Source organism: Chlorocebus sabaeus, chromosome 19 (assembly GCF_047675955.1).
Source record: "Chlorocebus sabaeus isolate Y175 chromosome 19, mChlSab1.0.hap1, whole genome shotgun sequence".
NCBI classification, from domain to species: domain Eukaryota; kingdom Metazoa; phylum Chordata; class Mammalia; order Primates; family Cercopithecidae; genus Chlorocebus; species Chlorocebus sabaeus.
The window spans coordinates 8,581,519-8,599,093 of record NC_132922.1 but is presented as its reverse complement, the minus strand read 5'-3'; the positions used below and the strand labels follow the sequence as shown (position 1 = coordinate 8,599,093).

Sequence of the window (17,575 nt, the reverse complement as noted above, 5' to 3'; positions counted from 1 at the left end):
AATCACTGGAATCCAAAACTAGACAAAGAATTATAAAGGTCTGACCAGCTTCTCTAAAATCCCAAGAAGTAGAAAGCTCATCTTAACTACTTTCTTACTTTGTCCTTACAAGTATTGTTTCCTTAGTCAGCTCTATCTGCTTGGCAGGGAAGTTTCTTAAAATCTTCCATGCTTTCTTGAAATCTCCAACTCTCCACACCCCCTCCTCCTCCCTAGGCAGAGGATTTTTAGTATGCAAAGAGTATTCCTTACATTCCTGCCCTGTGTGCAGCCTGCTTCTCACCCACACACCTCTGCTCGCACCTCTGCTCTCCTCTGGGAGAAGGATATTCTTACTACCCAACGCCAATCACAGGGGATCACACTGGGTTCTGAGTTCCCCAGGAAAGTCCTCAATCCAACATCCTCTCAGTCTCCTGCATTTTCAACACCATCCTGTGTGCTGGCTCCTCATCAGGATTTACGCATGCTCTGGTTTCTCATATACTTAGGATTTTCATTTCAGGATGGTGCGAAAGTGACAAGCATTCAGTAGGAACCCTACTTTGAGTACCCACACAACCATTCTGCTTCTCACTTTTTCAGTTTAGTATTCAATAAATTCAACACTTTCATTATAAAATCAGCTTTGTGTTAGATGATTTTGCCCAATTATAGGCTAATGTAGGTGTTGTGAGCACATCTAAGGCTAGGCTAGGCTATGACATTCAGTAGGCTAGGTGTATTAAATATACTTTTGACTTAGGATGGATGGGTTTATCAGGACATAACTCCATAAAAAGTATTTATATTAAAAGAAAAAAAAAACACACAAAAGAGTTCTTCTCTTAATCCCACATTCTCCCTGCATCTGTATTTTACTTTTCTCCAACAGCCAAACTTTAGGAAGGTCTGACTCCCAATTTACTGTCTTCGCTTCACCTTTCTCATCAACACATGATAATCTAGCTTCAGTTATCACTCCCCAGAAGCCTGCCTCCCTCTCCACCCAACTGACATTTCTCAGTAATCTTGTCTACTGCCTCTGACATGAAAAACTCCTCCCTGGTTCCACGCTCTCTGGAGTTTCCTCCAGCTTATCTGGTTGCAGCCCTGCTGCTATTTAAGAGCCAACATGCTCCCTTAATTTTTCACTTTTCTCAGTTTCTGTTCTGGGCCCGTGAGCACTTGTCATTGTTAGCAAGAATAACATAACTCCCTGGGGGGTTCTGAAACTACAAAACCTGTTAGGGGCTGAGACCCAAGCTAAGTCTCTAATACTACCAGGATATGCCCATCACTTAGGAAACAAGGTAGAAACAACTTCTCCACATATTCACCTTCTTCATCTACCACTAAGGGCAATCTCATGTACTCCTACGTTGGAATTATGACACATATGCAAACCTCCAAGTCTTAATCTATAGGCCAGTTCCTTCTCCTAAATGGCAGATCTGTGCTCAAACACGTGATGCCTTACAAGCATCTCAAACTTACATTCAAAACCAAGTTCATCACTTTATACCCCATTCCAAACTTCGCTTCCTCAGTTGTTTTCTAATTCAATGAATGGCAATGCCATCACCTAGTTTCCCAAAAGAAGTCTTGCCTCTCCTTGGCACCTCCTCCCTCACCAAGTCTACCTTCAACAGCTCTCATCCTAACACCACTGTCCTCAATAACGTCACTTAACACATCTGGCCCACTGTGTATCAAATACTGCTGCCTATATAGCAGTGAAGGAGGCACGCTTAATCCTGAGGGGAAGAGGGAGGTAAACAAAAGGACAAGATAAATTCAGGCTGTTCATGGAGGCTCATGCCTGTAATCCCAGAAGGATCGCTTGAAGCCAGGAGTTCAAGACGAGCCTGGGCAAAGTGAGACCCTTGTCTCTATTTTTAAAAAATAAATGAATTAATTTAAAAATGTTTTAAAGAATAGATAGATTCAGACTATAATAAAAGCTATGAACAAAACAAGGCAGGGTGATGCAATGGGGCACTACTTTAGACAGGAAGGGTCAGAGAAAACCTCTCAGAGGTTACATTTAAGTTGAACCTGAATGACAAACAGAAACAAGTCACAGATTTGAGAAGCAAAGTGTTCCAGACAGAGGGAGGAGCCAAGGTAGAAATAAGCTTGAGGAGTTCAAGAAACAGGGAAGGCCAACAAACCCACAGCTTAGGGAGCAAGGAGACCAGGTCAAACGGGTTCAGAGGGAGACAAAGGTTAGATAGGACCCTGCTGACCACCATGAAAGCAATGAAAAACCACTGGAGCATTTTAAGAAGGCAATTGACATAATCTAATTTGAATTTTTAAGAGATCACTTTAGTTGATAAGTGGAAAAAATGGTTTGGGAGGAAGGTAAAAATAGGGGGTAGGAAAAACAGGAAACTAATAATACAGTTCAGATAAGAAGGTATGGTTCTTGAGATGAGAGGGAACAAATTCATAAGACACATATATGTATATGGTTTTTGTGTGGCACAATCACAGCTGGCTGATGCAATACTCCCACCTCAGCCTCCCAAGTAGCTGAGACCACAGATGAACATCACCATGCCGGGTTAACTTAAAAACATTTTAGAGACAGGGTCTCACTGCGTAGACCAGGCCTTTCTAAAACTCCTGGGCTCAAGCAATCCACCTGCCTTAGCCTCCCAAAGTGCTAGGATTACAGATGTGAGCCACCACAACTGGCCCAAACTCAGGATATGTTTTGAATATAACGTGAACAGAGCCTGCTGGGCAATTAGATGTTGAGAGTGAGGGGGAAAAGGAATCAAGAACAGTTCCTGGGTTGTTTCTGGCTGCAGGTTACAGGTGATTTTTACAGTTAAATCACATACAGCATACGATTTAATCAGTTTTGATGAGTGCCTATCAAGACCTAACCATTTTCATACTCTAAAAAGTTCCCTCACATCATCTCCTAGTCAATCCCTTTCTACCCAAGAAGCAAGACCAACCTGAAATCTAGTTCACAAATAAGTTCTGCTCATTCTGGAATGCTGTTAAGTGGGATCACCCATTACGTATGATTTTTGTTTGGCTTTTCACTGAGCATAATATTTGTGAGATTAATCCTTATTACACGCATCTGTAGTTTGTTCCTTTTTATTGTTTGTGGTCTTCCATTGCATGAACATGATGACTTGTTATCCACTGTCTCACTGATGGACATCCGGACTGTTTAGTTTTGGTTATCATTTGGCTATCAATATTCTCATATAAGTCTTATTTGTGGACATTTTCATTTCTCTTGGATAAATACCTAGAAATTAAACTGCTGGGTCACAGGGCAGATACACGTTCAACTTTGAGAAATTGCCAGTTTTCCAAAGTGGTTGCATCATTTTATACTCCCATCAGCAGTGCATTCAAGTTCCAGCTGCCTGAGTCCTACATGTTTTGCTTAAATAACTCTTACCTATGCCACAACCAAACTCACAGTCTTTCAGTTCTTCAAACATATTTCATTCTACATCTTTTTTTTTTTTTTTAGACCTTTGTAGATACACTCAGAGGACACTTTCCTCCTTGCCCCATCCCCTTTGCTGCCTCCTATTCATTCAACATATATCCTGAAGGATGAGAAAAAGGCTAGCCTTGCCAGAGTGCTATGGACAGAGGAAATAGTATATTAAAAAGTTCCAGATGGTGGTTCACACCTGTAATCCCAGCACTTTGGGAGGCCGTGGTGGGCAGATCACGAGGTCAGGAGTTCAAGACCAGCCTGGCCAACATAGTGAAACACTGTCTCTACTAAAAATACAAAAATTAGCTGGGCCTGGTGGCAGGCACCTGTAATCCCAGCTACTCGGGAGGCTGAGGCAGGAGAATCACTTGAACCTGGGAGGCAGAGGTTGCAGTGAGCCAAGATTGGGCCACTGCACTGCAGCCTTGGCAATAGAGCAAGACTCCGTCTCGCAAAAGGTTCCAGAGATGGGAAAGAGCTTGCCACCTTCCGGGGCCTAAAAAAAAAAGTGAATGTGACTGGAGGGCCGTGAGCAAAAGCAGCAGGAGGGTCAGAGACAGGTGGGAGCCAGATCATTCTGGCCCTTGTGAACCATGTGGAGGAGTTTGGAATCTAAGTGCTATGGGAAACCATTAAAAGATTTTAAGCAGACACACGACTCTTGGCCGTTCTGGGTGAAGTGGAATAGAGACAGGAGCAGAAATGAAGCGGCCATCATCATGTTCCAGGTAAGAGGTAAAGAGAGTAGTGGCAATACAGATGAAAGAATTTATCTTACAGAAATAGCACTGACAGTAACTCGGTGATAGATTTAGAGGTAGAGGGTGGTGAGAGAAAAGGAAGAATCTGATTTGAGAAACTGGGTAAATGGTAGAGTCACTTATGGACTGGGGGACAAATGTAGGACAAAGAGTTTGCGAGGAATAAGTGTTCAGTTTTGGACTTAAGAAGCTCATGATACCAGTGAGATGGTCAAGCCGCTGTGTCCAGCAGGAGTTGAAGGCGCTAGAAGACATCTAGCTGAAGATGTCAATGTGGGGATCATCGGCTTATAAACAAACACAAAAGCCTGGGGATACCAGACATCACCAAGGGAGACAGGACACTGAAAAAATAGGGTCTGGAGAATACCAACGGTCAAGCGTAAGAGGATGAACAACCAAGGCCGGGCACGGTGGCTCAAGCCTGTAATCCCAGCACTTTGGGAGGCCGAGACGGGTGGATCACAAGGTCAGGAGATCGAGACCATCCTGGCTAATCCGGTGAAACCCCGTCTCTACTAAAAAAAAATAAATAAATACAAAACACTAGCCGGGCACGGTGGCGAGCGCCTGTAGTCCCCGCTACTCGGGAGGCTGAGGCAGGAGAATGGCGTAAACTCGGGAGGCGGAGTTTGCAGTGAGCTGAGATCCGGCCACTGCACTCCAGCCTGGGCGACAGAGCGAGACTCCACCTCAAAAAGAGGATGAACAAACAGAGGTGGGAAAAGACACTGAATTCAGCAGGCTGATGAGGAAATACATGGTCTTGCTCTGAGAACCCTCTAGTGAACTTTCAAGTCAGGGTCACACACCTGGTACAGCACCTTCTATTCCCCTTATGAGAACACTTTTGATACCCCTATTTAATTGCCCTTCTCTACTATCTCCTAGGCCAATATTTGAGGACATAAAATCAACAGAATTGGCAGGGACCAGCCCTGCTCTAGTCCAGTGTCTTAGTACATAGCACAACACAGAGTGATGGTTTAATGGATAGCTACTATTCTAAGTGCCACCTGCAGGCAGTCCACTTCACCATATACTTTTCCTATTTTAGTTCCTTCCCCCAACAGCCCAAAAGAAGATATATCTCCATTGCACAGATGAGGAAACTACAGCTCAGGCAAAATGCCCGAAGTCACTGACAGCAAGTGATGGAGCCAGGATGAGGTTGCGCATCCTCCTTCACACACTCTGCTGCCTTCCATCACATGGACTTTCTTCAGCAATAGTATCCTCTCACATCACTGCCAAAGGGATACAAAATCTGTCCTCACATAATTGGTCTCCTACAGCACTAAGTCAGGGAAATGCCCAGGGAAGTACTTCCCTGCTTGACTTCTCAAGAATCCCTATTCTTGCCAAGCACAGTGAACATTCTCCAGACTTTCAAAGTAGTGCTTCATCCTTAGGGCACTTCTAAATGCAGCAATGAAATCTGGCTTCTCTGAAACTGAGGTCTGGAGGTAAAAGAACTTACAACTGCTGGAGCCTTAACTCTTTTTCAATTCTAGAAACCCATTATAGCCACCTATCAGGAGTTTCACCCTACATCTAAAAGGCCTCACTCTAAATGAACTAATTCTGATCATGGCAAAGGAAGTTTCTCTATGTCACCTATTTTGGACCAAGGCATAATTAGGATGAGAGAAACCAATGGGGCCTAAGAAGCCAACACTACATATCTTTGTGAAAATTAACAGTAGTACAATCTTGTCTCTGCTTTCAAGACTGATGTGTACTGTCTCCCCTTGATATCTTAAGATTGGAACTATATAGGCTTTTTCCTGAGTACATTAACACCCAGGAGCTTCCTTTTCCCACTCAAGAGCCACCGTCAACTATGTTGGTAAGAGCATGGGGCACAGATGGCAAAGAACAGGTCCTACCCTTGATTCTGTCAGTATAAAGCCGCATAACTTTGGGTAAATTACCAGCTTCTTGGCATCTTCCTGAGTTGTAAAGCCAAAGGGTTAGACTAGACAATTTCTTAGGTGTCTTCCAGCTCTAAAATTCTATCATCAGAGAGTATGGAAAGGTGGTGGGAGAAGGCACGCTGGATGCCAGCTGGCTGGGAAAGACTGAGAGGATGAACCCTCCTGGCTATGGTTAACAAAGCCTGTATGATCTGCATGGTTCCCTCCCTTGCCAGAGCCTCTGCTTAGAGCTTTCCTTGCTTGCCTTGACATCCCCAGCCCCCTATCCAAATAGAGGATTCCCAACAAAGAAACATGAACACAACTACAGATCTAGATCTAAAGTAGGGGAGCGGGGGGCAATAGACACAACCAGAGAAATGTTTCCTACACTAACACTCACCAATATTATAATACATATCTACATTTTTTATCAGAATGATTAAAAAAAAAAAAAAAAGCAGCCAGCACTCCTCTTTCTTAGCCTTTACAAAGTACCACTAATGATCGCCCTTAAGCTCTTTTGAGCCAGGTCCCTATTCACAGAGCATAAAGATATAAACAGAGGGAACACTTCAACCAGCCCACTTCCATCCTTTGGATTAACTTCTCAAGATGCTCAGGGCTAAAACAAATTATTTACTTTGTTTAATGTCATTTTCATCCAGCCCACAGATCAAGTTCAACTGCCCCACTGGCAGAAAAGGCTTCAGAACAGGGAGTATCTTTGTGACCACTCTAAAGTAACACCCCCTGAGTTATTTCACATTGTTTTCTTATTTTCTTCACCGCTATTATCATCACCTGACATTTTTATTTACTGTTTACAGTCTGTCTCCAGAGTAGGCTCTTTCTTGTCCATCATCGCATTTCCCATGCTGAGAATGCCTGTAAATACTTGTTAACTAAAATTAGCGCACACACATGCGCAGACCTTAATTCACATTCAGGGACATGATGTTCAAACGTGGAAACCATCTTCCAATCAGACTGATATCAAATGTTCCAGTGAATTTCTACTCTTTCCTATAGAACAGCTTACATACGCATACTGCAATAATGATATTTCCCCTAGTAGTTTTCTTTCTTAATTCCCCACTATGAAGCACCAGATAATAAGTCACGGATATACCAGCTAACTCACATTCTAGTTCATCTTCCTGCTGGGTCATGCATATTACCCACAAAGCAAACATTGCTCTTACACAGAAAGTACTGATTGTGTTTATCGCCATGAGACCCTTTTCACCCATACCACATGTATCAAGGGTATTAAAGGACTTTCAACAGCCTAACCAATAATCAAAAACTATCCAGTGCAATGTGACCAAATTATGCTCTAACTATAAATACGTTGATTTCAGTATACTGTATTCTATTTCTTTTTTTGGACAGGGTCTTGCTCTGTCTCCCAGACTGGAGTGCAATGGCAACAACATGGTCCACCGTAGCCTCAACCTCTCAGGTTCAAATGATCCTCACACCTCAGCCTCCTGAACAGTTGGGACTAAAGGCACCCACTACATCTGGTTTTTTTATTTTGCAGAGACCAGGTCTTACTATGTTGCCCAGGCTTACTGTATTTCAAACGTATCACTTTCATGTACGGCTTTTACTCCAATAGTTTTATTGTTTTGCTTTATCTTGTTACTTTTTTACCTCCACAAAAAGAAAATGAAGACAGTAGAGTCAAAGCCCCAGACAGAATGAATGAGTACTAAGGTGCCTTGAACACAAAGTCCCCATGAGTAAGAAGGCTTAAGGCATATACTGGGGAAAGAACTGTCTTTGGTAAATATATCTTTTGAGTCCCAACTGGTCAAACTGAGTGAGAGCAGTCACCCTACAAAATGATTCTAGTGCATTGTAAACTAGTCAGGAAGAGAGACAGCCCTTTACGTATTATGTTACTCTTTAAGCTGGTACCACAGTTTTCACCTCAGGACAGAATGAAGTAGGAAAAGAGAAATTTTTCATAGATTAAATCTCACGTACACTGGCAAAACTGACCAAGTATGGGCAAGGTAAAAGTTTAGGAAACTCCCAGGGGATCACAAAAGCATACGCAGTCTCAAAAACCACCCTTTCCAGTATTTCACCTGAATCTAGATTTCGGATTCATCATAGCTTTAAAATAAAAAAATAAAATAGCCGGGCGCGGTGGCTCACGCCTGTAATCCCAGCACTTTGGGAGGCCAAGGCGGGCGGATCATGAGGTCAGGAGATTGAGACCATCCTGGCTAACACAGTGAAACCCCGTCTCTACTAAAAACACAAAAAATTAGCCGGGCGTGGTGGTACGCGCCTGTAGTCCCAGCTACTCGGAGGCTGAGGCAGGAGAATGGCGTGAACCCGGGAGGTGGAGCTTGCAGTGAGCCGAGATGGTGCCACTGCACTGCAGCCTGGGCGACAATGCGAGACTCCGTCTCAAAAAAAATAAAATAAAATAAAATAAAATAAAATTAAATTAAATTAAATTAAAAAGCGGGGCACAGTAAGAAGATATGGATTCCAGGGCCACACTTACCACTGACTGATCTGTGCCTTGAGCAGGCAAACAACCTAGTACAGTACAGGCTCTGGAGCCAAGAGGGAGAGGGTTATATCTAAGCCTTGACCCTCACTAGCTCTCCCACCTCTCAGGGAAAGGAAAGATGGTCTACCTCTAAGGTCAGCTGGGTGGATGTTGTAACACAATTTAAAATGCCTTGGACAGAGTCTAGCACAAAGGCTTGTTTTTTATACAAATGCCAGCATTTTTTCCTACTTTAGTAGGACTCATGAGAAAAAGTCCAATTCCAAGTAAATGTGATCATTTCAATTACATTCCATTTTATCTTATAGATTTTTTAAAAGTTGGGCAGGTGCTCACACCTATAACCCCAGCACTTTGGGAGGCTAAGGCAGGGGAATGACCTCCTGACCTCACCTGAGGTCAGGAGTTTGAGACTAGCCTGGCCAACATGTCAAAACCCTGTCACTACTAAAAATACAAAAAAATAGCCAGGCATGGTGGCAGGAGTCTGTAATCCCATCTATTCCGGAGGCTGAGGCAGCGGAATTGCTCGAGCCTAGAAAGAGATGTTTGTAAGTGAGCGGAGACTGTGCCACTGCACTCCAGCCTGGGTAACAGAGAGAGACTCCATCTCAAAAAAAAAAGTATACCACTACTAGGCTATGGAACCTAAAAGCCACGTCTCCGGATATCTTACTAATTTTGGCAACCTTCTCTCACATAAATACATACAAATTACTTTGTTGAATGAAAATTTTATAACAATATTTTCCCTTGTAAGTTATAAGACATTCCCTTGTATGTTACACATGTGTGATAACTGCTTACAATTTAATAGGCCAGGAGCAGTGGCTCACGCCTGTAATCCCAGCACTTTGGGAGGCCGAGGCAGACGGATCACCTGAGGTTGAGTTCGAGACCAGCCTGACCAACATAGAGAAATCCAGTCTCTACTAAAAATACAAAATTAGCCAGGCGAGGTGGCGCATGCCTGTATTTCTAGCTACTTGGGTGGCTGAGGCAGGAGAATCGTTTGAACCCAGGAGGTAGAGGTTGCAGTGAGCCGAGATCGCGCCACTGCACTCCTGGCTAGGCAACAAGAGCTAGACTCTGTCTCAAAACAACAATAACAGAAAAAACAAAACCAATTTGAATAATCAGAGTTTTTTAAACACCACACTGAACACAAGGTCATAATTCAAATCCTAACAAATTGTTTATTCTGGAAAATTCCAAATCATCTGTGTGGCTATATAAAAGTATCTACTCGTGGGCTGGGCACAGTGGCTCACACCTGTAATACCAGGACTTTGAGGGGCTGAGGCGGGTGGATCACGAGGTTAAGAGATTCAGACCATCCTGCCCAGCATGGTGAAATCCCATCTCTAAAATACAAAAATTAGCTGGGCACGGAGGTGCGCACCTGTAGTCCCAGCTACTCAGGTGGCTGAGGCGGGAGAATCGCTTGAACCCAGGAGGCGGAGGTTGCAGGGAGCTGAGATAGTGCTACTACACTGCAGCCTGGGCGACAGAGCACGACTCTGTCTCAAAAAATAAACACACAAGTGTTCACTTGTGACAGGCCTGATGGTAACACACAAGAAAATTACTACCAAACTGTCTCCAAAGTCAGTATTATAAACACTCTGCCCCTATGCTGGGATCCTTTTAGAAACTGTTCAAAGAGATTGAATCGAAAAGTGATACAGGCCGCGCGCAGTGGCTCACACCTGTAATCCCAGCACTTTGGGAGGCTAAGGTGGGCGGATCACCTGAGGTCAGGAGTTCGAGACTAGCCTGGCTAACATGGCGAAATGCTGCCTCTACTTAAAATACAAAAATTAGCCGGGTGTGGTGGTGTGCGCCTCTAATCCCAGCTACTCGGGAGGCTGAGGCAGGAGAATCACCTGAACCAGGGAGGCAGAGGCTGCAGTGAACTGAGATTGCGCCACTGCACTCCAGCCTGGGCGACAGAACACCACACTGTCTCAAAATAAATAAATAAATAAATAAATAAATAAATAAATAAATGGGGATTTAATTTAAAATATATATATATAAAAATAAAAAGGGATCTGAGAAAGCCATATTGTACCCATATTGGGCACATATTCGGCCAAGCAGCACAGTTCTAGAAATTTAAGACAAAAATTCTGAGATTGGTATAGAAATACTTGCCCGTCAAAAGCATGGCCTAAGGCCTTCGCACACCATAAAATCAGTGAAACTAATTGCGGTTCTTCAGCATCTGCAGAGCATTGGCTACCAGTAAGGAGTAAGTTGGGGGAGGCAAATAATTAGTGCACCCTGAGGTGACAGTTAATTCCACTAGCATACCATTTCACAGGAGATGTTATGGCATTCTACTTCGTCCCCCTACTCTGAGAATGCTGAAGCTGGCTGGAAATTTCAACTGTTAGCCAAATGTCAAATGTCCTTTGAAGAACTTTAATAAGATCCGGATCCTCCACAATCCCCTGCATAGAAAGCTCTTGGAACTCCTCTGAGCCAACATACACAGACCCAATCACATGTTATCCACACATTTCCCAAGTAGACAAATATTCTCTGAAGTATTTCTGATAACTTCTTTCACAAAAACAAAAGATATGTAAGATGCATTCCACCCAGGTCAGAATAACACACTTTCCGTTCTGAAGCACGGAACAGCAAGTGGGATTTCAAAAAAGAGTATACCCTGACCAAGTTTTATGCTCTGTTGAAGGCAGAGGCTGGAAGCTAAAAAACAGGCTTTTAAAAGCCAGCTAAGGTACAGTCTGCATTTCTCAGAAAAGTTGCCTATGGCTAAAACAGAGCACAAAATGAGAGATAAAAAAGCAAAACCACAAACCCCTGTACTGTCTGACCCGGGAATCCTCACTTAACAGATGAGGAAATTACGAGGGTAAGTAACTTGCCCTGGGCTGCAGTTTATTTGGCGTCAAAGCTGTAAGCAGATTCCTGGTCTCCTAGGTCGGAATTCAGTGAAGTTACCCCATCCATCAAACAGCTACCCCAAGGAAGATGCTGTATAAAACTCTTCACTCTTCACTGAGGCTGTTAACATAAGGGTCCAATTATCATTCAAAGATCAGCCTGTTAGATAATAGCTCGAAAATTCCATCCATTTTACAGCAGTTACCAGAGACATCTAATCTTCGAGGGAAAAAAGCAAAAAGGAAAAGCGGAAAATCCTAATTTTGACCTGACCCCTAAGGTCCGACTAAAGGTATCAGCAGACCGTATTGGTATCCGCAACCACAGAAACCGACAATAATCCCACCCACAAGCAGAGGAAGACAGCCGCTCCTCGGCACCGCCCCCCAACTCACTAAATTCCACTCCCATTCCGGCGCCCAGGGGACAGTGCACCTCCTGCCGCAGCCTGAGAGGAATCGGCCCGACTGGCCACGCTCCTTCAAACCACCACTTTCCCCCGAAAAAGGGACGAGAGCCTCAGGTACCCAAACGAGCGCTCCCTCGCCCAGAGACCCCGGCTCGCACACCCCGCCCTGTTCCCCGCGGCGCGGGAGGAGAGGCCGCCCCACACAGGAAGTGTGTCCTGCGCCGGGACCTTGCTCCCAGCCCGCCGGTACCTGCCCTCCGCCCCCAACAGGCGAGAAGCAGCCGCGTCCACATGGCTTCAGGTGTTCACATGGCAGTAAACGGGCCCCTGCCCTCCCGGGCGCCCCAGCGCGGCGCCCTCCCGCCCAGAGCCCGGCCCAGCCCCGCTGGCCTCGCCTCCAGCCCGCAGCCAAGAGGTGAGCGCGGCCGGTGCCCCCGGGGCTGCCAGGGGCCCCGAGGCAGGCGGCGCTGACTCCCGGACGCCGCCCGCTCACACTCGCCGCCTTTGCACCCAAGGCCTCGCGCGACGAGCAGGTACCTTCCCTCCGGACCCTCGGGCAAGCACCGGCGCCCAAGCTCCGCCAGATCCCCGGGCCGGCCCGAGACACCTCAGCCCTCTGACGCCAGGCCTGGCCCGGGCCCCTGCCCGCACTCTCGTGTCGGGCCGGGCAGCAACACTCCCCTCAGCACCTCAAGCCCTGGCTTGGAGTCCAGGAGGCTCCGCACTCCCAGGTTGGGTCCGGCCAGGACGTCTGCTCCCAGCCCCCCAGGCCGGACACCCCGGCCCGGCCCCAGTCCCTCAGGCCCGACCCTCTCCTTGCCCCTCAGGCCCGGGCAGCGGTTACCTGCTGGAGCCCCCCGCCCAGTCCCTCGGCCTCCGCCGGGGGCGGGAGGGGAGGGAGCGGTGGCGACGGCGGGCGGCGCTGCGCGGGGTGGGGGTGGGGGTGGCTCCGCCGCCTCCAGCTCGGGCGCCCGGGCCGGCGGCGGGGCGGGCCGGGGCCGCGGCCCCTCGAGGCTCGCTCCGGCCCGCGCGCTCGCTCCCCGGTCGGGCGCGCCTCAGGGCGGGCTCCCCTGGCGGAGGCCGCGGCCGCCTCGCAGGGGCCGAAGGCGGCTCGGCTCGGGGTTTTTTCTCTCCATTCTCCCAACACACAGGAAATAACAGAGCGTCAGGTGACGGCGCGCGGCCAATGGGGAGGCTCTGGGCCGCGGCGCGCGGGCGGGCGGGCGGGCGCGCGGCGGGGCGGGGCGCGCGGCGGGGGCGGGGCGCTGGGGGCGGGGCCGGGCGCGCGCGTGCCCACCCGCGTGCGGCGGCGTCGAGGTCGGCGCGCGCCGGGCAGGGGCAGCGAAGACCCCCTACCCCACGGCCGGGTCGCGCGAGGTTCTCCTCCGCGGCCGCTGGGCGCAGTACGCCGCCCGCCCAGTGCCATCTTGGCCCGCGCCTCAGGGCCGTCTTGGGGGTGGCTGCGAGCCAACTTTCTGGGGAGTTGGTGGCCCGGAATCTCTCTGGGATTTCTGGAGTTCCCTGGAGCCGTCAATGCCAGAATCGCGCCTCTCGCGGCCCGGGAAACCCGCGGGCAAAGGGCCAGGCCTCCTCTCGGTGACCTGTTTAGTCGGGCAGGGCGTGGGGGCGGCTCCTGCCCACCAATAGCCCTCTGGGCCGGGACCAGCCCAAGGCCTAGCTGGTCCCGCCTGGGTCCCTGGCAGTCCCCGCCCATGGGCGCCGGGTGTCCGTGGAGGAACGGCTTGGGTCCTCTCAGAGCCTCAGTTTCCACCGCGGAAAACGCGAGGAGGGAGGCCCACATACCTCACCTGTAAAATGGACGCTCCAGTTGCCTTCTGCTGCTGCATTAAAAAGCTGCAATGCCAGGCTGACTGCGCCCAGGGTCCCGAATTAATTTGCCGATAAGGCAGAGGATTTGCGGTGCCAAGGCCTCAGCCTGTTCCCAGCCTTCCTTTGCAAACCTGATGTGTTTCTAGAGCAAAGAAAGAGCTTGACTTCTTTATAAAGAAAATCGCAATTGTAGAGCAACTACGGTGTAGATGTTGGCGCCCCCAGGGCCATCAAAAGTGACAAGGCCAGCAAGGGTAGAATACGTTGAGAATTTGTGATCCTGCCCCTGACCTTTGACCTGGCCAAATTTTCGTCCCACTTTGGGCCTCAGTTTCCTGTGGGTGAGGAAAGTTTGGATTAGATGTCCCTAATGTTGGCTAAAATTGCCGATTCGAAATTAGGCTCCCGTCTGTCCTAGATGTTAGGGGAGTATGTGGCTTCCTCTCCTGAAGCAACCCAACCTGCAAGTCAGTTGGGATTGGAAAAGTGCTTCCAGCAGCAGATGGGGATTGACAGGAACCAGGGGTGGTCTGGAACCCAGATTTCCATGTATTTGAGGTACACAGCTCCCCAGCGGGCCTGGTTTTACTTTTTGACCTTTCACCCCACCTAGCCAGAGATGTTAATGCTTAGCCTTTTCTCAGGCTATCCAAGGAGGGTCCCAGGGTCCCAGGCAGGGCCCAAGGTGGTCCTGGGCCCCTTGGCAGGAGCATGTCCTTGGGGAAGGCAGTGATTTCTTCCGGCTTCTGTCCAGTCTGACAAAGTGGGGGCTGGCTCCAAAGCAGGTCAGGACTATTCCTGGGGACTTGATTCCCTAACACCTCCTGCATGCCAGGCTCTTCCGGGGCAGAGCTGAACAAGCCACGAGGCCCTGCCCTTTGATTGTTCCCATTGTTCTTCTGAGTTTCATTTTCAAATTCTCAGGCCTCATGACTTAAAAGACCAGTACCTGGCTTCTCCTGGGGTCAGGGCTGTAAAGGGAAAGGTGGAAGAGGCACTCAGCACAGGGCCGTGTTTTCTGGACAAAAATAGGAGAATGCAGGGGAGCTTCCTGAAGACCGGTGTCGGAGGCACCCTCAATTTCTTGAGAGAATTCATGAAGAAAGGTGAATCGCTTTCCCTTAGAGTCGCCTGCCCCATCATTCCTCCATTCTTTCCCTTCCTCGTAAGCTCACTTGCGTCTCAGATGCAGGGCCCTGGGGATGGTGACAATCTGTCGCAGAGCCTCATTCAAAAGGGAAGGAATAAAGAATGCAGACGGGTAACCAGAGTCCAGGCTCTTGTCAGCTCCTGCCTCTTAGAACCATGCGGCCCCCTCCCTGCCCTTTCAGACCCTGCCAGAACATTGCCCTGATGACCTCCACCTGGAAACTTCCCCATCCTAGGACCAGGCCAGCTGGGCCTCTTTATCCCTGAAAGCCTGCCGCTTTCTCTTTTGGTACCATTTGGAAAAAGAACGTATATGGGCATCATAGCCAACAGGAAGACGTAGGTTACTCTTGCACTGTGTGGCCTTGGACAAGTCACTTTCCCCTTTGGTTTCCTCAGCTATAAAATGAAGATAATATTATGTCACTGGACCGGGTGTGGTGGCTCACACCTATAACCCCAGCACTTTGGAAGCTGAGGTGTGAGGATTGCTTGCAGCCAGGAGTTCAAGACCAACCTGGGCAACACAGTGAGACTCCCCCCATCTGTATTTACTTAAAAGAAAAAAAAATTTTTTTTTAATTACCTCACTCATAAGGTGTTGTGGGACTTTCAAGAGAGCTGCATAGGCTGGGCACATTGGCTAACGCCTATAATCCCAGCACTTTGGGAGGCCGAGGCGGGTGGATCACCTGAGGTCAGGAGTTCAAGACCAGCCTGGCCAACATGGTGAAACCTTGTCTCTACTAAAAATACAAAAATCAACCAGGTGTGGTGGTGGGTGCCTGTAATCCCAGCTACTTGGGAGGCTGAGGCAGCAGAATCGCCTGAACCTGGGAGGCGAAGGTTACAGTGAGCTGAGATTGCGCCATTGCACTCCAGGCTGGGCGACAAGAGCAAAACTCTGTCTCAAAAAAAAAAAAAAAAAAAAAAAAAAATTCAGTGTAGTACCAGGCACTGTTAACACTAGCTGCATGTTCTATATGGACACAATAGGACACTTGAGTAGACTGAGGCTCAAAGAGTTAAGTTGCTGCCCAAGATTGCACAGTGGCAGGCACTCAATAACTGAGAGCCCCTTCCTCTGAAATCACATTAGTGTTTTCTGTTGTTCTCTCATTGTCTCAAATGCATGGATCCTGTTTTTCCTACCACACTGGGAGCTCTTTAAGGAAGGAACAGTAAAAAACAAACAAACAAAAAAACAGTAGACCAGATTCTTCCCTCTCCCTCCTGACCCAGTCCACTCAAAAATTACTCATTGAACTGAATCAGTGTATCAATTCTATAAACAAAATTAATCCTCTGCCTCTTCCTCTGGCTCAAAGATGGCTTTTGGAAACACTGTATTACTCCTTTTATTACAAACTCCTCTGCCCTCCTCCAGGCGCCTGGGCCACTCCAGGATTACAAATGGAGCCTTCTGCCTCTAGGTCACTGATTCCACTACCATCTGTCAGCGCGGATTGATTGAGGAGACTGGCCCTGCTCGGCAGATCAGTGACTTGTGCAAAGTGAGCTGGGGTGCCTTCAGAGCAGGCGGATGTCCTTCCTCACTTGCCAGCTCTGGTGAGCAGACACACAGCCCTCACCTTTATCCTTCACCAAGCTCCAGCTCTCCTTCCTCTTGGGAGGGGCCGCCTGCTAACTCAATCACACCAAGAGCGAGGCCTGGAATTCCTGCTCACAAGCTCAGGGCTGCATCTGCAGTCTTCCAGGAGGCAACCTACAAAAGCCTCTGGCTAACAGAGCGGGAAACTCCCCACAGCCTCCTGCTGTGCCTGTCCCCAAACCACGCACTGTCCCCTTGCAAAGCACAAGGATACTGAGAGTGCACAAACAGCAGGGGTGGAGAGCCTCTGTGGGCACGCCCTCATTCTGTGCCCTCATTCCACAGGAGCCCCTGCTTTGTGCAAGTCTCTGAGCCCACATGGAGGGAGCATGGGGGCTCAGAACAGTTCTTTCTGGTGCAAGGTCAGAGGAGGCTGTAAAGCTATGGTGATAGGGAGGGCTTCAAAATAGAGGACCAGAGAATACCGAGATGTAGGGGTATGGGCGAGAGCCACCTGCTGTGCCCAGGAGGACTGTGCCCAGTGCAGGGGAAAAAGATGAAGCTGTGGAGTTGGGCAAGGGTGGGATCCTGCAGGGCCTTGTAGCATTGACATGTTTGGCATCGATTTGTTTCACGGGGTCCCACAGAAACTTCTGCTCTCCAGGTTTGCCCCTTACTCTGCCCTCCAGGATAGAAGTGCGGCATCCTAATCTGGGATGCATCCATCTCTCCCCCTGGACTGTGAGCATATGCAGGGCAGAGACACCTCTGCTTCTCTCGGGTCTCCGGCATCCTGTGCAGGGTAGGGCACCATGTCCATTAAAATGGTGTTAGTGAGGATGATACAACCCAGAGGAATCCAGGCTTACTATGAACCAGGCACTATGCAGATTTCCCTTTGTCATCTCAGTTCTTCATATTTGCAGCAGTCTAATGAGTTTGGTACTGTTATCACTCCTATTTTACAGATGGGGCTACAGAAGTGCAAAGAGTTTAACTTATCCCAAGTCACACAGCTTGGAAGAGGCTGAGCTGGTATTTGAACC

At 48.3% G+C, this 17,575-nt stretch overlaps 2 protein-coding genes across 5 annotated transcripts in view; one reads left to right on the top strand and one right to left on the bottom strand.

Annotated features, from left to right (window-relative positions):
• TCF20 (transcription factor 20) overlaps positions 1–17,575 on the bottom strand; it is a 186,644-nt gene that overhangs the window by 99,892 nt on the left and 69,177 nt on the right. For 2 of the 4 annotated variants that reach the window (XM_007975965.3, XM_007975968.3), the window contains exon 1: positions 12,843–13,158. The exons of 1 other annotated variant lie outside the window; for it this stretch is intronic. The gene's annotated coding sequence lies outside the window, so the exon portion shown is untranslated. Of the gene's footprint in view, positions 1–12,842; positions 13,159–17,575 lie in introns of those variants that run through there. One more of the 4 variants, XM_007975967.3, reaches the window with a different exon arrangement.
• On the top strand, positions 4,054–16,854 carry LOC103223638 (uncharacterized). Its single transcript, XM_073007105.1, is given in 3 exon segments — positions 4,054–4,188; positions 11,917–12,531; positions 16,411–16,854. Coding segments are annotated over 3 exon segments (1,146 nt in total). The 3' UTR covers positions 16,807–16,854.